The 24,452-nt window shown below is 39.3% G+C and overlaps 1 protein-coding gene across 5 annotated transcripts in view; it reads right to left on the bottom strand.

Annotated features, from left to right (window-relative positions):
- zc3h18 (zinc finger CCCH-type containing 18) overlaps positions 1 to 15,483 on the bottom strand; it is a 34,146-nt gene extending 18,663 nt beyond the window's left edge. For all 5 annotated transcript variants that reach the window (XM_041939549.1, XM_041939550.1, XM_041939551.1 and 2 more), the window contains exons 1-9: positions 15,330 to 15,483; positions 13,226 to 14,190; positions 12,591 to 12,675; positions 8,440 to 8,588; positions 8,055 to 8,150; positions 7,360 to 7,502; positions 6,569 to 6,598; positions 6,022 to 6,136; positions 5,288 to 5,559 (exon numbers count right to left, since the gene is read on the bottom strand). In XM_041939549.1, coding sequence (XP_041795483.1) covers positions 5,288 to 5,559; positions 6,022 to 6,136; positions 6,569 to 6,598; positions 7,360 to 7,502; positions 8,055 to 8,150; positions 8,440 to 8,588; positions 12,591 to 12,675; positions 13,226 to 14,179 — 1,844 coding nt within the window. In that variant the 5' untranslated portion in view covers positions 14,180 to 14,190; positions 15,330 to 15,483. The remainder of the gene's footprint in view (positions 1 to 5,287; positions 5,560 to 6,021; positions 6,137 to 6,568; positions 6,599 to 7,359; positions 7,503 to 8,054; positions 8,151 to 8,439; positions 8,589 to 12,590; positions 12,676 to 13,225; positions 14,191 to 15,329) is intronic.
- Positions 15,484 to 24,452: the final 8,969 nt, after the last annotated feature.

Raw genomic sequence — 24,452 nt, 5'->3', positions numbered from 1 at the left:
AGCTTCACACCAACACACACCTACAAAGTTAAACACAACCTAGCCACAGCAGTTTCAAAGTAGGCTGTGCGAGAATGAGCGAGTGGGACAGTGCTGTCTGACTCATAAACTGCCTGCACTGAAACTGTCTCTTGATAAAGATATACTTCTGCTGATGTCCCACTTCACTTACTCTTACACAAAAAGGGGACTGAGATGAAAAGAAACAGTCAGTAACAGGTTGGACTCTGATGTTGATGACTACATTCAAAAGGTTGGGTGCGATGAGTAAATGATGGACAAATAAAAAGCACAGCAACTGTGCAAATATGACTGGTATGTGTTGCAAAACTTCAAGAATTATGACAAAGATCAATGAGTAATGAGAAACTACAGAGGGAAACTCAAAGTCAGTCACCCAGCCTGGGTGCATTCAGGAAGAATATTTGGGCTGGGAATTTCTTGGTACCTCAAGGTTTCATGTGTTTTAGATGCCAGGTGCGATGATTCAATTATGAAAAACTTTCACATTTCCTTACTGTATGACCATAGTCAGAAAAAACAATCCTTAACTTTCATCCTGAATAAGTCTGATGAATTGCTGTAATTGTATCATCATTCCTTAACATAAGCATACCAGTTGGTATGTCGAGGTACCAAGAGTGAGTAAGTCACTCAGCTCACCTCAGACATCCTTGACTGCAAAATCCTGCTGCATCATCTTGAGTATAACATTGGCATCACTGGCACTGTACTTTAATGGTTTCATTCACATTTGCTGGGAAGGACACACAATAACTTGTTCTCAGACTGTCAGTAGCAATCTCATTCCACATGCTTCTACTTGGAAACTGCCTCTGTGAAATTAATATAAAGTTCCATTTTTATGCAGCTGGCATCCAGATCAGATGTATTTCCATCCAGCCTGGAGACACAAACCATCTTCTTAGACTCAAGTCATTGTTTAACTACAATTAAATACTGGCTGTCAGATAATTTTTGTTCCTTATTTATTGCTTCCTGTGTACAAGCAATAAAAATCGGATTTATCGTTTGAATATGTATCTTTGTTTTATGCTGTTATCTTCTCTCTCTCTGATTGTCTTTTTTTCTTTTTCAGTGCACTGGGACACTATGGTTTAACTTACTGTGAATATGTCACTCAAGAAATCAGTGTTTGCTGCTTTAACACTTGCTTGAGGTTATTGTTGTTTTATATAAATAGGGTCCTCTGTGTCACTTAGTTCCTATAGATCCAACAACTTATTCCTCTAGTACTAACTGCACCATGGCACTTGTGGCAAATTCTGTCGGTGGATAAATGTCCCTGTTTCCCAGAACCCAAGGTGACATTTTCCCCACAAACAGTTGATTTTTGCCATTTATCCTTAAAAAAATAAATTTACCATCAACATGTACAGGACTTTCCCCCAGTGGAGAGGACAGTGTTTATTATTACAAAAAAGACTGCAAGTTATTTTCAAGTCTGTCTCTAAGTATTTGTTTGAGAAGTGGATATTCCCACTGTGAATGAAAATAAACTGAATGAATTCGAAATGAATTCTTGAAGGAGTCATATCTCTGTGTCAGTTGTTGTCTGCTGAAAGCCGGGGATAGGCATTTTAAATGGGTGAGAAGTATGATTTGGTTGACCATCACAATATAAACTACCTTTGGACATTGTGTTGCGCAAACAATTTGAAGCTTAATATCACATGTCACAAGCAGGAATTAAACACAGATCTTGAACAGGGACACATTACATAATCATCTGCTCAACCAAAATAAATGGTGTACATATACAACGCAAGTATACAAACGGCACATGTCCCCAGTGAATGAAAAATTCCACGGGAGTGATGCAACAGCAGACACGTGAACCTGGTCAGAGTACAACCCAAAGAGCTAAAAATAGAATCACAATACTAAAGCTATTTTTAGCTCTTTATGTTTATTCCAATCAACAGAACATTTTATTTGAGGAAGGAATGAAAAAAAAGGAAGTGGGGCAACCCACAAGGTATACAGCTAAAAGGAATAGGATGTTTGCTGACCTTTGCAAATTTAATGAACAAGCCTAAGCAACCGTCTGGAAACGTTTGAGCCAGTAATTATACAAGTTGAACTTTGCACGAACGTCACTGTTTGTTTTCTGATACAGAGCAGGTGCTTAAAAGCGTCACAGAGAGTACAAGCTTCAGCAAGTTGATTAAAGAAGAGAGATTCCAAACCAGCTGAGGCAACAGTTTTGCAATACTTGTATTGAAATGGCAAATACAAAATTTGACCATATTTACAATTATTTATAGTCTTTAATTTCACATTAAGACTTGCTTGAGATCAACTAACTGCAAAATCGTTTCACTCAACTAATTCGTATTCACTGAGGGTAGCTTTCAGGAAAGAAAAATCACACTAAGAGGAAATTATTTGTGCATGAAAGCAGTGTTTCTGGAGAAGAAGGGAAAAGAGTAGTTTTTAGTAGTTTGAGTGAGTTTGCATTAACTGAGGAAGATGGAAAATTAGGAATCGGACTATCTCCATTTCAGTCTGTTTCAAATAAAAGCCTTGCCTCTGCAGATTGGGAACTTACACTAACATTTAAGGTTAATTTGTGAGTTATCTACTCTTTAAATGAACAAGACCAGTTCTGGTGACTTCATTATTATGGCAAACTAATGTTGAACAAGTAAAGGAAGAACATTAAGTGAATATACAGTGCTGTGAAAACTATCCAAAACTACCTGGCCCTATGCGAAAAAGTTGCCCCCCTTTGTTAAATCATGAATTAACTGTGATTAACCATATTTTCAATTGAGTTCAATTTCAATTTCACAAGCCACATCCAGGCCTGATTACTGTCAGACCTGATGAATCAAGAAAACATGTAAATAAAACCTGTCTGCTAAAGTCAAGCAGGCTAAAAGGCCTGAAAAAGCAACAGAACATACCGTAATCAAAAGAAATTCAAGAACAGATGAGAAATAAAGTCAATATAATTTAAATTCAAAATGGAATAACTTAGTAATGTACTACTATTGAGCATCAGTGATGCAACTTATGCAGTCACAGTGACATTCATATATTTGCATACTGTAGATTAAAAAGTGAATAAATAAATCTAAATCTAAAGTTAAATTTGGGATCTAATATCTACGTTTATATTTTTCCCTAGGGATCACTTCTCACTCAAAATTTTCACCAGGAAAATACAACTCTGAAGATGTTTTTTTTGTTTTTGAGTTTCAAGATTTCCACATTGCCTCTGGCAGGTAGTTTTACTTTAAGTGCTTTACGTCACTCATCGTTGAACACAATAGCAAAATACAGGTGTTGGCTGACAGACGACAGGAACGTCATCATCATCATTGTTGGTGCTTTCAAGGTTGGCAAGGAAAGCCTAGTTACATTCCACAAATTCAAAACCAGAGACTTCGAATGCAGGCAAAACAATGTGACACCACTGGCTGTGTTATCAGTCACAAGCTGAGAGACTGAATCACAATGAGGGAAGGACTTTAAAGGCTGCTGACGGAGTTGAAGACCTGCGTGGCGCACTGAGAGGAACATTCTATTACCTTGAGTGCCACTTTAGAGGGACAGCTTTTAGAAGCATCTGGAATTTCTATTAACAAATTTCCATGTCTTTTCTGACAGTCAAAAGTACTGACTACATATTAAATGATGTCATGCATGTTTTGCTGTGTGTGTAACCTGGTCTTTCCGTGCAAACTCGAATTGGCAGTTACATCATATAAAAAGAACTTTGCTCAACTGGGTTTGTGTGATAGAAAGACGTATAACTTGAGACAAAATATTTTGCTATATTCTTTACAATATTCAGGCAGGTGACTGACAAAAGGACAGAAAAGCAGGAAAATATGGAGAGTGCAGAGCACGGTATCTACAAGGGGGAACTCACGTGGTAATGCGGTTCGGGGGTCCTCCCCCAACAAAACTTGATGCTATTTGACTAAACTATGGATTTTCACATAATTCTACACAATTACCATTACAATATTTGTTACAAAAACACACAGGTGTCCTCCTTCCTCTGCTAATGGTCTGATTCCCTGCGAGCAGGTACCAGAGAGAGAAAGATGGGGGGCTAGCTGTTGTCTCAGCCAGTAGCTACATTTACAATATTTTGGCAAATTTTAAGATTCGTGGCAAAATAACTGTAGATTAATCGTTACATACAGACAATTTTTGTTTTAGTTTATTTGCTATAGCGCAGGGAAATGGACAAAGTTAAGACAACTGAGAAGTCAGTGGAGGCTGTATCCTTGCCAAAGCCAGCTACTGATGTGGCCAATGATAAGCCGGTACTGGTGATTTAAAGGCCGGCAGAGGAAAATATGAAGCTGACTGTCACTCTGAGCACATCTGCACAGCCCAAGAGGAGGGGGACAGAGATTGCATTGCGTATTTCAGTGGTCCTTCTAGACTTACTGTACACAACTTGTTGCATTACTCCTTGGGAGTTCTTTGTACTGCTATGTTATATGAACAGACTAAGTAAATGCATGTTGAGACAGAATAAGAAACCAACATGATCGACTATTTGTGGCTGTTTATGTCATACTGTACATTCACACAGCATTATAGCCTAGGTTATGCTGCCACCTGATGAAGATCCCAGAACATTACAATGTAGCCAAACTGACTTGTAACACTGCTATAACAGCTGTGATAACAAGACAAAAAACAATACGGCTCATGTGGCTAATGGATGCCGGCAATCAGCACTGATGGCAAAAATATGTGATCAGATATGTGATATATGATATGATATATAATTAATGATATTGTTATCATTAATAATTTAGGTGTGGCTCATGTTTTGGGAACACCTCAGTAAACTGTCGGAATTTGGTGGCAAAGTGCAAAGTTAATTAAGTTAAAAAAAAATTGTACTTGAGTAAAGAAAGAGAGAATTGCTGCCCCCTGGCTGATACTTAGTGGAGAAATTAAAAGCCATTGTTGGTTATGGTGTATATTGTTATGGTATATAACCATACATGTACATTTGGGTTTCTCACACATGGGCTATACTGGGTGACACCCATCATCTTTGATGCACAAAAAAGAAAAAAAAAAAGAAAAGTAGAAGTTATATCTGAAGATAACATGCTGGTCATCAGGAGAAGACCCCACATGTTAACGAAACATTTTATCAGCTGTGTGTTAGTTTGTTACAGATTGTGTAATGCCTCGTCAGAGGAGAAAAGTCCCACACATTAGTGCCAAACACATTTTACCAACAAGCAGGCAAACATCAGCCAACAGAAACCATGAACACACTTACTTGGGTGGCAGGCTGAGGGGAGATCGCGGTTTCAGTTTGTCCTCGTCTTTCTTCTCCCTGGCGTCTCGTGGAGGGCGCATCCTTGGCCTCTCCTTCTCATCCCTCTTCATCCGGTCCCTCTCCCACTCTTCTTTTCGCCGCATCCTCTCCTTCTCGCGCTCCCGCTCTCTCTCCCTTTCCCTCTCTCTCTGCCGGCGCTCCCTCTCACGGTGATCTCTCTCCCTCTCTCGGTCTCGGTGCCGCTCCCGAGGGTCACGGTCCCGTTCCCGCTCCTGTTGAGGTGGATGTGTTCAGTTTGCAAGCAAAAAAACATGCTATTTACTGACAAATTTGCTTAATCAACTAGCATTACTCTACATATTTGTTATTGTAAATAATTTACAATAAAAAACAACGTGTTAATCTATCTTGGAATGTATTTTGGCCTCCCTACCTTTTCTGTAGCATGCCCCTATCTGACTCATCCCCATGATACTCAAAACTACGACTCACAAATATACAGTTTCATAAAAAGCAGAGAACAACTGTAGAGCTTCACGTTACTCCGACAGCCATAAAGAGTGAATTAATCGTGGACTATTTTCAGTCGGGAAAATGTCATCCAGTGCAACATTTGGCCTACTGATGTGTTTCTTCACACTTAATTTTAGGTTATGGAAGGACTCACTTCAGTGATGAAAACCTTAACCTAAACCTTAAGAGAAATATTTAAGCAGACTGTGGAGGATGCTCACACTGTAGGGGTACGGAAGAGGAGCTTCTGTGTACTGCACTCTGAAGTTTTCATACTGGCCGCCTCGCCACAGGGCCTCCATTTCATAGTCATAGTATGGATCAGCATATGGGTCACTGCAACGGAAAACACATTTGAGAAATAGTGCGTTACATTACAAATGTCATGTTGATGTTAATTAAGCACATATTAATTCCCTTGCTATGGGTGTTTTACAAACTGCCACAAGACAGCATTTTACAGAATGATAAAGAATAGTGTATACGTGTTTTAAAAACATTGCTGAACAGTTGAAAGACTTTAAAAAAAAAGGACATTATACACCTAAATACTTTCATCTCTGACAGGAGACAAAAATGTTGTGCATAAATCATTAATGGTCTTTTCAATCATGATATAAATTAAATGTTGAGCAAGATTTTATTCAGCAGTTGCTACCAAACACAACCCTCTTGGATACACAGGTTGCATCTACATCTGTCTGAGCTAGAGAAAAATCAGGTTCTGAGGTGTTAAGACTTTATGTGTCAATGTTAGTCTACACTTACCCATATATAGGCTCTCTAAAGTCCATTTCACTGAAAGAGAAAAGCAGATTAAAATCAATGACGACATCTATCATATCATATCTGGTACACTTAAAACAGACTGCTTGTGTGTATACTTAAAGGGCAAACGTCAGTGTTGTGCTGCACCAGCAAAAAAAAAAAAAAAAAAAAAATCTTTTGTTAGAGGGAGGAGGGCCAGACATGCCCCTTACTACAAATAGTCATACAGTGATTTTGGATTTTATAGGACACTAGTACTTACAGGGAGAGTGGTGTGGTTTAACTAGGAAAACTATTTTATACATGGCTGTTTAATTGAGCACATAAAAAGAATAATAACAATAAAAATGCTTCAAAGAACATGCTTCTGTGAGACAACAAGAGTATCCTTTAATGTAGTGTCTTACTAGACCGTTACAGAGCACACAAGGTCAAAAAAATAACCTTGAGTTATGTTTGACGTGATCTATAACTCTGACATGTATAATCTCCTGGAAGACATGACTGTGTGCAGCAGTGAGGGTTTTTTTTTTTTTTTACATAATGAATTATTTACATTATCAGAACGAAGACACTGAGGTAAAATCTGAATAATTTCCAGGCTTGAGCCAGGGAAAGGTCTCACCAGCTCATCTGGAACTATTATCCTCAACCAGATTAATATTACACTCAGACCAAAGTAAAGGATGAGAGGTTTTATGTGAGACTGGTGATCTGCGTCAGTGACACTGTCTTGTTTGTTTGCTAGTTTCAACTGCTGCAACAATGTATTGAATGGGAGCAGGTCATACTCTCTGATGATGCGATAGCTGCGTTCTCTGAAGAAATCATTCTCTTTGTCAAATTCTCTCTCGTCCTCTCCAATGGTCACGTTGAAGCGCTTCTCCTCAAAGTCTGGCTCCTGCTCCTTACGGATGGTGGCCTTCTTCAGCACCTATGGGACACAAAGATAGAAGAAACAAATTTATTTATTTATATAAACGGCAGTGGTAACTAGGCCACACAAAGGTTCTCAGTACTGATAGGTGTTTCTATCATTTTGTCCATCACATTTGTACCAATGACGGTGGGCTAGATAACAAGACACCTCTCTGTATAATGCCATACAGTTCGAAAGAACCACAAAATACAGCCTCCAAAGTAATCATAAAGTTGGAACACCTCAAAATAAGCTTCAGCAAAAAACGATCATTATGACGTTCATGAAAGGAGGACTGATTGTAGCAAGTATCAAAGTTCGGTACCTGGCCCTATCAGCTAAAAGGGCAAGCTTTTCCAAACTGGCGACAGGAAAAGGTAGTAATAGTAATAAAGTGGTAGCAATAAAACTGCAAAACCCTGAAATGCGTAAACTCCATTTGGTCTGGAGTGTCATTAAACAAACAGGTCTGTAACCACAGGTAGTTTACACAATCAACAGCATGGCAGCCGTTCTATTTGGCACATGCTAAATTGTATTTCCATGGGAGGCCGTGGAAGTGTTTACCTCTTTGGCATGCCTCAGACCTCGCTCCCAGGCGCTCTCCACAGGAGGCTCCACTGGAGGAGGGGGTGGAGGGAGCTCCTCCACTGCAGGTCCAGCCTAAAACAATGACAAATTAATTCACAGTTTCTTTTGCACACATGCTCTCAGATAGATGAAGAACCCAGTCAATGTAGATCCAGGTACTGAGCATTTGTACTCAGATTCATTGTTTTAGTCTTTATAATTTATCAGTACTTAAGTACTGTAACAATGTTACAGAAGTCTGTGAACACTTCTTAAAAAACATAGATATTATACACAATTTCACTGCTTTACAACATTGCAACAATATTAGAGTCTTCAAATTACTGCTATATAAATACAGAGTAGTGGGAGAGAGACATACCCAGGGATTATTGGGTATGAGTGGGTGGGGTCCTCCAGGAGGCGCGCCGTTAGGTGAGAAGAGGTCTGGCTTACTGATGAGAGAATAGTTACCTTTGTCATTGACTCCAGGGTGGATGAACCTACAGTTCATACCCCAAGTACAATTTCCTGGAAGAAACAAAATATAACAGTATGGTTTAACATCCATTGCAGGAAGTTAATAACACAGGCAGAGTTACCCAGACTAACAAAAGTAATTTTTTTTGTTATGAGAGGTTCTTGGGTTAAGGTACTGAAAACATTTTTCATATACTGTTCAACTACATTGTATTAGTCCAATTAGACACTGATAAGGTGACAAACAAATTGCCACAGCTGACAAAATACCAGCAACGGAAAGTATAATGCACTAATACAGACATTAGTGTTTGTACTGTACCTCTATTATCTATTCTAGATGAAGGGACAGTGGAAAAAGAAACTGACATGTATATCAAGCACAATGGCGCCCCCTACTGCAAAACAATTCACATAACAATATCTGACACAAATATTTCTCACGTTATCCAAAGCGAAAACAGATATTATTACAATGTTAGACTGTTATACATGATGCTAATTTTAGTCAATGTTTAATTAAAGTGAAATCAATACTAATGTCTGGTCACCATGTATCTATAGAGAAAACAAACCCAATTTGAACAAGTCAAAGCCTGTTCTCTTTACTTTTTCTTTGTCAAGGCTATCCTAAAAAAAAAAAAAATGCAACAACAGCCCTGTGCCATCATCCTCTTTTGGAACATAATACTTCAACGACAGCTCAAGGTGTTGCCTTCCAACACACTCTCATCCCAGGTAGTCAAATACTGACGCCACTTTGTTAGGCTCCACTGCGTCTCATAGAGATGCATAAGGTACCCTTCAGCATCTGTGTGTGTACACCTTCCTGTCAGAAAGTCTTTCTAGCACGTAGTTAACGTTGTGAAACTGTCACTGTTATGAAACAGTGACAGTTTGGTTAGCTTTAAGCAGCAAAACTACCTTGTTAGGTACAGGCAAACATTGTTGACTTTTGGTTTCACACAGGACATGAACACTGGTCTCCTGGGTGACCACTCTACCCCAGCCTGCATCCCTATAAGGACTTTGACACTCTTGACACTACATCAGGTGAAGCAGTTGCAATGAGCATCTAATATTGCCCTGGATGAGTTTACAGAATCGAACATTAGTTAGTTAGGTAGTTGAAAGCTCAAGGCTATCTTGTATGTGACAACCTGGGAATGAGACTAGGCTGTGTCTTCCAAAGACTTAATAAAATTTGATTTAGTTTATCATGATATGAAATCCGAATCAGGTTAAATGCAGGAACCCTGAAGTTAAATCTAATGCCTGTTCAGACTGCTTTTCAGTAAGTAAATAAAACTTCAATACATTTTAAGACATCATTACCACGGGCTGGTTTCATCAGCGACAGACTTTAAATAACATTAATTACACACTTATTGTAAAATAGCACAATTTAACAGTCTGAGATTGTGATAATTTCTTCAACCACAACATCATAAGGGAACGCCCATCATCACTCGTTTAGCAGTAGACACACTGGCCATTGCAGCAGCTTTAGCTGTGGTGGGTATGGACGGTGGTCGGTGGTCCATACCCACCAGAAATGTGCCAGAGTGGTGTACTACGAAGCGAGATTAATGATATTATGAGCCTAAAGCCAGAGTTTTCAATGTCACGAATCTGGCTCTGTTTTAACCTGGTGGGAACACATGCTGCACACCTAACCTGCTCGGTAGGAGGTTATGTTCTGAGTTTCAGATTTAAGTTGGTGATAATAACCTTTTACTAATTCTTTTCCTAACGATAGTCCCTATGAGCAATACAGGTTCTAAGATGAGGCAATATGTTAAACGTAAAAGTGTTAACATAAAAGTTTGGGCACCCCTGGTCAAAATTTCTGTTTGTGTGAATAGTTGACAGAAGGTAAAGTGAAAGACGGAAAGGAGCACTAAGGAAGAGTTTTGGCATTCCAAGAGATTTAAGCTCTCATATAACCTCTACGGCTTGTTCATAAATATCATTAGGAAAGGCCAAGTCACGTAAATTTCAAAACTTTATAAACATTGCGATTCCTCAAGCCTTGTCCCAGCAATCAGTAACCATGGGCTCCTCTAAGCAGCTGCCTAGCACAATGAAAATTCCTATATTCGCAACATAATAGAGAAATGACAGTTAACAAGAACAGTGGAGGTCAAGCCGAGGTCTCGAAGACCAAGAAAACTTTGCAAAAGGACTGCTCATGGGACTGCTAGAAAGGCAAATCAATCCCAGTTTGACTGCAGAACACTTTCGGGAAGATTTAGTAGACTCTGCAGTGGTGGTGCATTGTTCAACTGTGCAGCGACACCTGCACAATTATGACCTTCATGGAAGAGTCATCAGAAGAAAACCTTTCCTGCATCTTCAGCACAAAACTCTGCATCAGAGGTTTGGAAAGGAACATTTAAACAAGTCTCATGCATGTACTGATGCAAGTATCTCTATACAAAAAGTAGTTAATATACGTGGGAGTGGAAATGAAGCTCATACATGTGCGTCCGTTTCCACAATGATTAAGATTTATACAACACAATCAGCTGTCAAGAGAGTACATATATCTGTTTTAGTGTGGACACACAGATTTAGTTATGCACCTGTGGCTTACACTTACAGTAGCACGCGGGAGCACTGATCCCCATTGAGGCTACACTAATCACCTCAGCTATGGTTCAAACTACTGTTCAAACTTGCATTTTCCCATTTAGTGAGGTAGATTAACACCGAGGTGTATAGGGACCGAACTAGCGGTCAGTCAGTGGCTCAGTGAGTGTGCTAACAGGTGTCCTTTTCAGCGGATGTCAAATCTAGGGGGAATTCTAATAAATACACTGCACATAATCCCAAGACACAACTACGCAATTATTAAATTCAGGCAAACTTTGGCATACAATCTCTTTGGACAAAACATAATGAAAACAAGCTACAAACTATAATACCACGAACGGAGGCATTTCAGACTTTTTAATACATTTTGACGGCTTTAACTGTCACTAAAATTACTTAACATTTTAATACTTTTTAAAACCCCACGGACAACCTGAGATTAGACCAAGGTTTGTAGCAGTGCGACCACACACTTCCATTCAACATTAAAATCAACTATGACATGAATAAAACACTAATATGGACTATTTCATGGATAGACCACAGTCAGCCTCTGATACAGCATCAGCTGTAAAAGCTTGTATCCTAATGGTGCCCCCATTTAATATAACAAACATAGTATTAATATCAACAAAAAATTTTGTCATGGATATCCTAAACATGGTAAAGAAATAATTTTGACACAATGACATACACTATGTACTAACAGAGACATGTTACGACTGAAAAATAAACTCAAGACACTAGGGATGCCCAGATCGATTGGCTGCTGATCTTAATAGCCAGATATTCAGTAAAAATATTAGGCCAGCAAATCAGTGACTGCTCAGCTTTCCCAAGTGTGTTGTATTACATTTCTAGGTACTTCATGGGTCAGTCTAAGATTTGATGCTGTGGTCAGTTACAGTTGACTAATGTGTGTAAATTTGCCACCATAAACAGTGGTTACATAACCTCTGAAACAAGCAACAACTTAAACTTGCGCACCTTTCACACGCGCAAGCCTGCGTGTCATAGGTGCACTCTGGTACTTAACACAAAAGTCAATCTTGTACTGTTTGTTTGTTTGTCCTTCATACTCTGCTGTCATACAGTGTTTTCTTATACTGCCAACTGTTGGAGATACCAATACAATGCAAAGCAGTCAAACTGACCTATGACTTGCTATATACCAGCTGCTGTAACAAATCAAAAATAAAGATCGGTATAGGATGTGTGTGACCTGCTATTGCTGATATATTATCAGCAATTGCTTTCTGTTGCATTAAAAAAAAAAAAAGTTATTGGGCATCCCTGTCTGAAATATATCTTTGCAAAACTGGCACAGCTATTTGGTGTTACATACCGCCTAACACATACACAGATACCAATAAACTTTCCATAAGCTTATATCAGCCAATAATATCAGCCATGATATATTGGTCAGTTCTGGGCTAAGATCTGCTCTTAACCACCTACCTTTGATGAAGAACCTGCAAATTGGACGTGGTCTGATCTTCCTGTCTGAGGGATCTTTGACCTCCCCTTCCTCCAGGTCATCATCCTGCCCACACATACAAAAGCAAATGACACTTTAGAGTGCATATACATACATACACACACACCCAAGCATCTTTTTCTGTATAATGTTCTGCCGATACTTATACATCCATGAAATGCCAACATTCAGCTGATATTGGCCAAACCAACATTTCAGTTGGGTTCTATAGCTGAGTGTAACAGCTGTCTTGACAGTCACAAATATGAGCAGTCGGTAACAGCTTTTAAATGTCAAAAAGAGATTGGGGCGCCCCTGTCTGAAACATGTCTTTGCAAAACTGGCACAGCTATTTTGTGCTACGTACCGCCTAACACATACACAGACACCAATACATCTTTCATAAATTTACATCAGCCAATAATATCAGCCGTGAGGGCTACCAACGTATGCTTTGGAAACGAAAGAAGGGGGAAGCTGTGGCTGACGCCCCCATTTGTTTCGAACTGAGATGCTGGTGCTCAAGTGCAATGTCTAGTGGCTGAAAATCGCATATATAGAACCTTTAACACACAAATGAACACAGCAAACCTACGATCAAACTACGATCACTTACATCAATCTCTCCTTCATCAATCTCTCCGTCATCTTCATCCTTCCTCTTGTCTCTGAAGGAATCTCTGCGCATCCGCTCCGGCCCTTTCGAGTCATCTGTTCTCTTGAATTCATTGTCTTTAGGAGATGGGGGAAGGATTGGTTTTTTCTCCTTCTTACTGCTCTTGTCTTCACTCTCCACCTCTTCCTCTCCCTCCGCTTTTGTGTCTTCCTCATCTTCCTCTTCCTCAGGTGCAGGGATGCTGGGCTCCTCCGGGACCTCCTCATCGTAATCCAGTTCATGCTCGTCCAGCTCCCGGGAAACAGACACTGAGTCATCCTTTATCTCCCTCACTGCAACAGCTCTCCTCCTCTCCTCAGCTCTCATCCTTTCGTCCTCCTCTTCCTCCTCGGCCTTGCTTTTGTCTTCCTCCTCCTCATCATCCACCTCAGCTGTCTCAGGTTCTGCTGTGGCTTCCTTTCGATAGTCACAGTATCCTTCCTCCCTATCTTCTCCATCCTCTTCAACAATAAAGCTCTTGCCCTGTTCTGGCTCAGAGTCCGGAGACTGTGGGGTGTCAATGACTCCACCCTCTTGCTCCTCTCGTTCCTTCTCCTGCTCCCCCTGCGGACCATCTTCATCCCCCTCCATCAGCATAATGGCGCCATCCTCCTGTCCCACCCCCTCTGTTTCTCCCACAGGCTCCTCATCCTCTGGGTCAGAGACGAAGTCAGGGACCACCTCATCCTCTTCTTCTCTCTCCTCCTCTAATTCTGAACCTCTTCCCCTGCTTTCCATCTCCTCTTCGTCCTCCTCAATGAGCCTCCCATTCTCCTCTTCATGGACTATTTCACTGTCTGAGATGAGCCTATCCTCCTCGTCATCAGGAGAATCCAACAGCTCACTGTCAGAAAAGCCCTTCTCCTCCTCTTCAGGGGACTGAGGGGATTGGGTAGGGCTTTCAGGAGTATCCATTGGAGAATATTCTGATGTAAACACAACAATAGGAGTCGGTAAATAATAGTCAACAAGTAATATGTTAATTGAGCCTGATCTTGGATATTAAATGTATTCTTTACTATATCATGAAAAAAGCATCATGTCATACTCTATTCAAAAAGCCTGTCAACTCATTATCTTTACATATCAGTCAGGTTACATACCGTTAGAACAGGATCTCAGAACATGAACTATCCAATAAAGTTCCCTCTAGTCAAAGCATATATATAATATATATTTGTTTCCACTTGAAAATGACTACAACCCAGTTTATCTTGGTAGGCAGATATTGTGGGAATTACGGTCAAACCTAGTAAAATAGTAGTACAACTGATTACAAAAGGTGTTCTGTATCCAAGAGTATTTGCACATGCGTTACTTAATTCTGTATATATCATAACCAGTTGAGAAAAGGGGAATTGTACTGTCAGGCCATCAAATAGAAATCTGCAATCAGCTTAATACATTACAACATATATTTGACTAGATAGCACACAAAATGTATGACAGCACTCTCTAAATGTTGTTTTTTTTTGTGATTTGGACTTTGCCAAAGAAAACCTGGCAAGCTTGCTAACAAACTGGGTATCTAAATAGACAAGAAGAGAGCGTCTTCACTTTTGCCATACCATAGCGTCGGCGCCGCTATTTCAACAGCAAAGGAAACACTTAGCTACAGCAGGCTAGCTAATCTGCCAATGGCAGAAGATTAAAAACTTCATATACTTCACGTCTCCTAAGAATCCCATACCTTCTTGTAAGTACACATTACCTCAATGTGTCCAAGTCTGTAATTACTACACAAGTTCACCTGCAGCGTAACATAACTGGCAACACTTCTAATAGCTCCGTCGGGCTAGTTTGCAACAAGGCCCATAACTTGCCAACGCGGAAAGCTGGTTAACCAACGAGCACACTGTGCCCACCGAACAGCAGATCTTGACGAATACAAACAAATATACCGGTTAGCTTAAAGGCATAAATAAAGTACACTGCCGCTTTAGCAATGACAGGACAATGTAGCACCCTCGCCTGTCTTTCAATTAACAATGCAGCCTCCCCTGAAGCTAAGCTAAAAGCGCAGCTGTACTCGGCTAGCTGCTAACAACCACAAATTTTGATTCACCTTGCCGACCCGGAGACCTTTAAAGACGGCACTGCTGCGTTAAGAACTGCCCTCTCCCGCTGATATTGTTTTTTACAGTCTACAATAAATATTATACGGTTTAATTTAACCGCTACGGTGGAGAAAATAAAACACTCTGCACGACACAGCGAGAGCGGCCATTACCTCAACGTCATCAACAGACGACAATCTGGGGGGAAAGGCGCTGCTGGAAGCGATTGAGGACAGATCTCAGATCAGTATGTGGGGCAGATTAGACTCGTTCGACACGAACTGCCCGATCCGGAAGCTGACAGAGGGAGTTAACGACTTAGTTCTGTCAGAATTCTCACTTTTGTTGTATGAAAGTCTTAGCAGAAGCAGACTACGTTAATTGTAGCCGAGCACATCACATACAACACACTGTGTCAAATTCGTCCAGTTTTCAAAATAAGGTGCTAATGGAATTAATGGAAATAGGATTAATTGCATTATTTCCACAGGAAGCATAAAACATATTGCCTGTGTCCTGTATGAATTCAAAGACCCCTTAAAAATGTGATGTGAGGGACTTCACTTTATTATTTGATTTGGGGTTGCTGGAATGAAATGAAATAAATAATTCCAAGCATTTTTCCTGTATCAGCACAGAAGAATTTAAAAAGTAAAAGTCCCAAGTGTAGGTTCAATTTACTTAATTCTGAGACTCTGGGTCCTGTTAAACCACATAGATTTAGAAATAGAATAGAAATAGATTTCAGTTGAGAACACCTTTCACTTGTGTGTAAACATTTGTAATGTATCAATGTGGAGAAATTGGAGTTAATGTCCTATATTTATATCTTGAGAAGCTACATTTCTAAATATTAAGATTTTTCTGACAATGACTGATACATTTATATTCAGGAAAACTGACTTAATACATAATCCAAATCAAGCTTTTTTACTGTATCAATGGAGAGAAGTGAAAGAAGAGTAAAAGTCCCACATTTGTACCTTGAAATGGGCATATTTCTGAATATTAGGCTCTATGAAAACATATTGTTCCATATTTTCTGACAAGATTTCAGACAAGGACAAATCATCAACTTATGGTTAAAAAAAAATAAATAAATAAATAAAAATGAGGAGACCTTGCCACCAGTCCTGTCCATACGAGCTGCAAGGCCCCCTGCCTTCACCCAGTCAGACGAAGTAGACAAAGCTTTGCATTCTGACAGAGACAACTTACAGCCTCCTGAGAGAATCTACCTGACTCAGACCAACGAAGCTGACCTGTTTTGTGGCTGGTCTCTATAGGAATTGCAGCAGGCTGCTGGAAACTCGCCATGTGGGTGAACAAAGAGAAGAAAGAGATGTCCACTTGTGAAAACAAGACTCTGAACAATGAAACGACACCAAAACCACATTCAGGCCTTGCAAATCTCACCTGAATGTAATATTCAGTTTGAATCCAAATCCTGGTTTATCACTGGATGAGACCCAGCAGATTCCCTGCGAGAGTCCCTGCGACACGGTAATGATGTCCAGTTGCCATATAAGCTGTATCATTTGCAATCAAATGGTTATGCTTTAGGTAGCCTAGGCAACAGTCCCCCAAGTTGCTGGATGAGTAAAAGACTGTGTTGTGTTCACTGAACATGTTTGGATCCTTAGAAAGATCACTGCAACCAGCAATCTCACCTTGCCAGCAGAGTTAAGATAACATTGCAGATCACACATTTTCTTCAATAAAGAAATGGACAACTTCTACATCCTGCTCTCTTTCAATTATGTCAACTCTAATTACATTTTTCCTGCTGCCACACGAGGACCAGCCTGCTGTGAATCATTGTCTGACGCAGGAAACTCCACTGGACCTACCAGATGGACTAAAACGGGTGTTAATTGTTCCCAAAGCGATCTCAAGTAAGAAGCTATTGTCAGGCCATAGACAGGTTAATGACACTACAACTTATTGTTCTATAAGATGAAAAGAGACTCATTATGTCTTTCTGTGGCAATTAGGATCTCTTTTACTATCCCACGCACACAAACATCCACAGGCCTTGAGTGCCATCTTGTTGCCAGAGAAACGTGAATCACATTCTTATCTTGCATCTCAGTTCTCTGTTTAACTCTTGCGGTCCTGCCCTCCGTCTTGAATTCTCACGTGACGTAGGCGCGCGCGCGCGCGCACACACACACACACACACACACACACATCACACGCTGTTTTCTGCTGATTATTATAGTTGTTCGTGCCTATTGCTGCTTGTGATTGTAGTTGTAGTTGGACAGTGGATGTTCATTTATTGAAGTGTTATTGATTGTTGATTGGTGCAGCCAAAGTCAAATGAACTGTCCTTGTCCATCTAAGGAGCAGTTGTCTGTGCTTATTTGTGCATATGTCCACCTTATAAAGGTGAAATAGAGCTCAAATATTTACATTTTAAACAAACACCTTTTTGAGACTGCATCCACGGTTCAGTTATTTGTCCCTGATCCCAGGGTGGTACAGCATAATTATTCATTCTTATTGATAATAGGAAACTATCCCACATACTTGCTAACAACCAAACCTGCCCCTACCAGTTCCCAATAAGGCCCAGGAAACCTATCCAGACATCGTACCTATTATGACAAAGATGCATAGTAATGGCCTCACAATGCAGGCCAACCACAAAGATATATTAGAGCCAGTGGAAGCGGCTATTCATCCGAGATGGAATACTGGTTAGGCGATTCTCTGGACGACAACAAATTGTGCTGTCTTGCGCTTTCCAGCCTAAAGTCATGAGACAGATGCATGAAGGCCAGGTTGGTGGACATGTTGGTGTGGAGCGCACTGTAGATAAGTAACAGCCTGTATAATGAGTGTTATCAATGCCTTTTCCTCCACTCCACAGTATGTGTATGCTAAAAGACTAGAATATACATTTGCATTGAGATGCTGCACTTTTACTGATGTCTCACTTGCAATGGACCTAAAATCAAGGCTACTGGTTGTACTGAATCCTCTCAAATGGACTGAATGCAAATGAGGGCTGTATATGTGTATGTATATGCATGTTGATGCGTGCTACAGTGGAATTATGATATAATTGCCATCCAGAGTGGGGGGTAGCGTATTCCATACATAGTAGGTGAAACTTGACCACCTTGACCAGATGTATCGGTAGGCCTGTTAAAATTAAATAATACCCATTTTCTGTAGAGGGTGTACATTCACTTTAGATACTTTAAGCACTTTTTGCTGTATTTACAGGACTCATGTTGTGAGTATTTTTACTTTGTTGTGCCGGTATTGTTACTTAAGTAAAGGACTGTAGTATGAGTGGTGGACAAAGAATCCAGATCATTAATCTAGGTAAAAGTAGCAATACCACAGTGTAGAAATAATCTGTTGTTAAATGTTGTTCATTCAAACAGTTAATTAGTTTGTAGCATAAGCATCAAAATATACTTAAAGTGCCAAAAGTAAAGTTACTCGTCATGCAGAATGACCCCTTTCAGAATAATGTACTGAATACTATTCTATCGGACTGCAATTATGAATGCATTAATGTCTACATGACTTTAATATTGTAGCTGGCAAAAGTGGGGTTGATTTTAATGACTTTATATACTGCTGGGTGGGTGTGAATTTCCTTTAGGGATCAATAAAGTTTTATCTTACTGTATCTTAACCTATACCAATACATTACAATTTGTTGATTGCAGATTTATCATGTTAATCTGCAAAGTAACTAGCAAATAAATAGAGTAAAAAGTACAATATTTGCCTCTGAATTGCAGTGGAATTGAAGTATAAAGTTGCAGGACATAGAAATACTCACGTAAAGGACCAGGATCTGTCTGAAAAAGTAAGTATTTATAGACTCAGTGAAGAAACTGATGTGATGATAGACGTGAGACAAAACAAATGAGTGAAATCTCTTTAAAAAGCACTCACTTCCTGTCTGGATCATTTTAATTTTCAATTATTTGACAAAACTGTGAACAATTAGTGAGGCAGTGTACAGTAACAAAGAATCATCAGGGTAACAGAAAAGCCTCACGTATATGACAGAGTACATCATTAGTTAAATTAAAATTACAAACATACAAAGGATAAGGTAGGATCTAAACATAAGAACAGAAAGAAGGAAGAAACAAAAATAAAAAAGATAAATACATAGGGGTATAGATCTAGGGATTCTCTTTCAGGTTAAGGTCTTCAACTAGACCAGGGGTCGGCAACTCGCGGCACCAGAGCCGCATGTGGCTCTTTCATCCCTCTGATGCGGCTCCCGAAAATAATTAATGAGCATTTAACTAAAAAGTATTTTATTTTAGTTCGTTCGTTTTGAAACAAACCGCTCGCTCTCACAGATGACAGTTTACGATCCTGCGTAAAGATGCAGGTGACGGCGCACAGCACTGATGTGCAGACGCTCTGAGCCGAGGTTCAGGAGCAGAAATCACATTAACCACGTCTGATTAATATTTTAATTGCCTATTATTGAGCATATATTCATATTTTTTCATTGTTCAGTGAAATAGTATATTATACTATTAGTTATTATTCAGGTTGACAGCTGACTGCACGCGTCAGTGAAAGACTGACGGCACGCAGAGAGTGGACGGTATTTTTACCTTGCTGCCGGTGGAGAATTTGAGTTTGTTTTTTTCATAAATGCAAGAAGGACTCCAATAAACATTGAGAATTTTACTTGAAAGTACCTTCAACCCAACATCTTTTTGTCGGACTTCAAAATGTTATTGTTGCACGCAGAAATGTCATTTTGTTTTCTCTGCAGTTGTTCAGCTATTTCATAAATGCAGCACATTAGCGTTTGTTTGTACATAGTCTAAAGGCAAAAAAAACATTATATGCAGCGTTATTTTATTTGACACGTCAAAGGGGTTTGGTGGCTCCCAGTGTTTTCTTTACTGTGGGAAACGGGTCCAAATGGCTCTTTGAGTAGTAAAGGCTGCCGACCCCTGAACTAGACTGTACAGTTTTCTTGCTTTATTTCTTTACATGCATTTCAATGATGAGAAGTAGTGACAGAGCTCTTTATGGAAAACATAGAAATTTGGTTTGCTTTTTCTGAATTTGTTTTTATGTATAAAGAATTTTCCTTGGATGATGATAGTGTATCCCCGTATCCACTTCCCTCTGGCCACTTATGCCCCTGTCAACTCTTCCACTGTATTGATCTCTGATCTGTGCCTCTATTGATGTGGAAAAATAAAGTTTGTTCATTGACTGTAGTACTGTTTACTTGACACTTTTTTGTGGCCACACGTTTCTGTAGTTTAATGCTAAGGGCAGCTGCTATCTTGGGCAGTATCTTTTTTTTTTTTAACCAAGTATTTATTAATCTTCACATGTATTAGTACATACATTCCAGTTCACATCAAGTCTTCCTTTGCCACATACACATGAAGAAATGAAGACATTCAGAAGATATATTACAAACAGAACAATTAAATCAACAACAGTTTGGCAAACAGTTCCGGCCCACTGGATTGTCTCTGATAGATCGCTTCTCAAGATTTCACATATCACACGGACAGTTCTCCTGAAACAGCACAGTTTGACATTGTTTCACATTGATAGATTTAAGTATGCGCTTATGGGAGCCCATCTTGTTCTGAAAATGTCCATCTTAAGATGAAGGTGTGCAGTTATCTTTCCATCGTATATACCTTCTTCACTCTTTCTTGCTATTGAGGTATAGTAGGAGGAAGCGGTTTTAGCCATGAAAGAGTTATCATCTTCCTGACTATATTAAAATATTAAAACATGTAATAAATACAGCTTCTTTTTTCCCATCTCTCCTTGGGAAGTGCTCCAATGATATAAAATTGTGGGGTTAAAGGTAAATCAATGTTCAATATAGAAATTAATTCCTTCCGGATCCCTCCCCAATAATTTTTCAACTTAGGGCAGTCCCAAAATATGTGTGTGTGGTCTCCTATCTGTTGACATTCCCTCCAACATAAACAGGTTCTACTACTATCAAATTTAGAAGTTATTATGGGGGTTCGAAAATATCTCATTTTTAATTTCCAATTGAATTCTTTCCACATTGGACTACTGGTTATTTTATGTCCCTCCTCACACACATCTTCCCAGCATGTATCTTCAATAATAATATTCATTTCCATCTCCCACTTGCCTTTTATATCCAGAGCACTTCCTGACATCAACAAATTTAAGCATTTATAAACTCGCGAAACCACCTTGATGCCTGTACCTTCTTTTCTAATTTTTATAATCTTCTGTAGATGTGGGTTGTTTCTTAAGTAAACTCCATTCTTTATGAGACATCAAGTAACTTCTCAGTTGCAAATACCTATGAAAGCCTTTATTTGTCAAACCAAATTTATCTTTCAGTTGTTGAAAAGACCTTAAGACTTCCCCTTCAAACATCTGGTGGATCATTGTAAGCCCCCTTTTCCCCCCCATTCTTTAAACCCAGCATCTAGTTTATTAGGCTCAAAATTCATCAGCTCGGAAATTTTCATTGCCCTTGAAATCTCCAGGGGAGCTCCAATCTTTTTCTTTATCACATTCCAAACTCTTTGGGTACACTTAATCCAATCATTTCTAATCTTACATCTACTTTGAGTTTTCTTATTCAAAAAAGGCAGTGTCTCAAGGGATACAATTGCACATGAATCCTTTTCTAACTCAAGCCAATTTGTTTCTTCATTTTGCAATAACCACTCCACTATTGCTCTAAGTTGTGCAGCCCAGAAGTATAGTTTCAAATTCGGCAATTTGAGACCTCCCAGTCTTTTGGACCAGGTTAGTTGTTTCAATCTAATTCTGGGTTTTCTATTTTGCCAAATAAATGCAGAAATTAACCTGTCCAATGTTTTGAATACAGAAGATGAAATCCAAACCGGAAGGGACTGAAAAAGGTAGAGTAGCTTGGGGAGGATATTCATCTTGATTGTTTCAATCCTGCCGAACAAAGATAACTGGAGTATCTTCCATCTGTCTAAATCCACTCTTATTTGAGTAATTATTTCCCCATAATTTGCGTTGTACAATTGTGAAGTATCTGGGGTAATTATAACTCCCAAATATCTGAATCCCAAAGCTGACCATCTAAAAGTGACCATTTTTTCCAGCTCCGGTGGCCATTTCCCCACCATCATCATTGCCTCAGACTTGGACTCATTAATCTTATATCCGGACACTGATCCAAAGTCCCTCAGGCACTTAAGCAGCGCTGGAATAGAAATCAGGGGTTCATTTATGTACAATATTATATCATCCGCGTACATCGATAGTTTGTGTGTCCCTCCTCCACTAGATATCCCATGGATCAAAGGGTTTTCTCTTATCAATTCTGCAAGGGGTTCTATGTTGATTGCAAATAATAGAGGTGACAATGGGCACCCTTGTCTGGTTCCTCTTTTGAGTTCAAATTGTTCTGAAGTGTGTCCATTGACCCTCACTCTAGAATTTGGGCTCATGTAGAGCACTTTAATCCAGCTGATAAAATCCAAATGAAAACTCATTTTTATCAGAGTATGTTCCAAATATCTCCAACTGACCCGATCAAATGCTTTCTCCGCGTCAATGCTGAGGAGCATAGAAGATTGGTTCCTGGTCTTCGCAGTTGAAATAATGTTCAGAGTACGCCTAATATTATTTGATACTAGTCTCCCTGGTATGAAGCCTGTTTGGTCTGGTTTGATTAATTTCTTAATATGTTTCTGAATTCTTTTGGCCATTATTGAACTTAATATTTTGACATCATTACAGAGTAGACTGATTGGTCTATATGAGGCACACTCTGTTGGGTCTTTTTCCTTCTTTATATATTACCGAAATAATTGCCTCTGACCAAGTTTTTGGAGGATCTTTTTTATTTAAGGCATAATTGAAGACTCTTTGTAACAGGGGTGTGATTTCTGTCTGAAGACATTTATAGAACTCCCCGGGGTACCCATCTATCCCCGGGGATTTGTTATTTTTTAGGTTCTTTATAACTTCTTTAATTTCATTTTCTGTGATTGGGTCAGCCATCGCTTCAGCGTCATTTTCCTCTAATTTAGTTAATTTAAGTGGACTCAGGAAGTTCCTAATCATATCTACATTATTTTCTGTTTCTGATGAATCATACAGTTTCTTATAGTATGCTGCAAAGGCTTCTGCTATATCTTTGGGGTCAGACAATTGCTTTTTAGAGGAGGGACACACAATCTTATTAACCACACGACTCGCTTGTGCTTTACGTAGCTGAAAGGCTAGTAATCTACTAGCTCGGTTTCCCTGTTCGTAGTACTTTTGATCGGAAAATCTTAGAGCACCCTCTGCTTTGTACGTTAATAGTTTGTAACCTTTTCCTCAGTCTACTCAGGTTTCTATCAGGTCCTGTCTATTCACTAGGTTCGGGTAAGGAGATTGGCAGTAGCAGTGAGCATTTAAGCGACTGACTTCCAACCCACACACACACAGGATGAATTTTAACCGTTTATATATTCAAGTTTTTTTTTCTTCAACTTAAAACAATCCACACATTGAACACTTTTTTCCACATGAAAATTAATTAAAATTCACTCACTACAAACTGGTATTACTATATTAAGAAAAATAAAACAGAAAAAAATAAAAAAAAGTGTTTCTTTCCCTTTAAATGTGTTAAATTGTCCTTTGTATTCCCTGTTGTCCGTTGTTTACTCAGTTTATTTATTTCCTTTCAGGGTCTTCCAACGAGAAAGTTTTTTTTTGAAAAAATGCAAAAAATAGAGAAAAACGAATTTAAAAAAATACTGAGATCTCAGAAAAAATAAAGTGCAAATGAAAAGTGTCACTCCTCAGGACTGAGCCTGTCCTACCACACTGGCATCCACACTGTGATCCTGTTGACCCAAGAGCCTCCGTGCAGCATGGCGGTGATGCGGGTTGCCGTTGAACCAAGGCCTCCACGTGGCAGCAGCGGTGGTGTGGAATCACAGTTGAACTGATGACTCGTCCCTCACAAAAAAAAAAAAAAACAGCCCGCATAATATGCAGCGGAATTATTCATCAACACCTCAGTTTTTTTCCAGTGTCCATTAAACAATATAGCTCCAACAAAATGAAATAAATAACAGAAACTACAAACACATGCAGCAACACATTATTTTAACATAAGCTACGGCAACAACTACGGA

Source organism: Chelmon rostratus, chromosome 6 (assembly GCF_017976325.1).
Source record: "Chelmon rostratus isolate fCheRos1 chromosome 6, fCheRos1.pri, whole genome shotgun sequence".
Lineage (NCBI taxonomy): Eukaryota > Metazoa > Chordata > Actinopteri > Chaetodontiformes > Chaetodontidae > Chelmon > Chelmon rostratus.
Note: the sequence above shows the minus strand (reverse complement) of the source record. Positions and strands in the feature narration are given on the sequence as shown.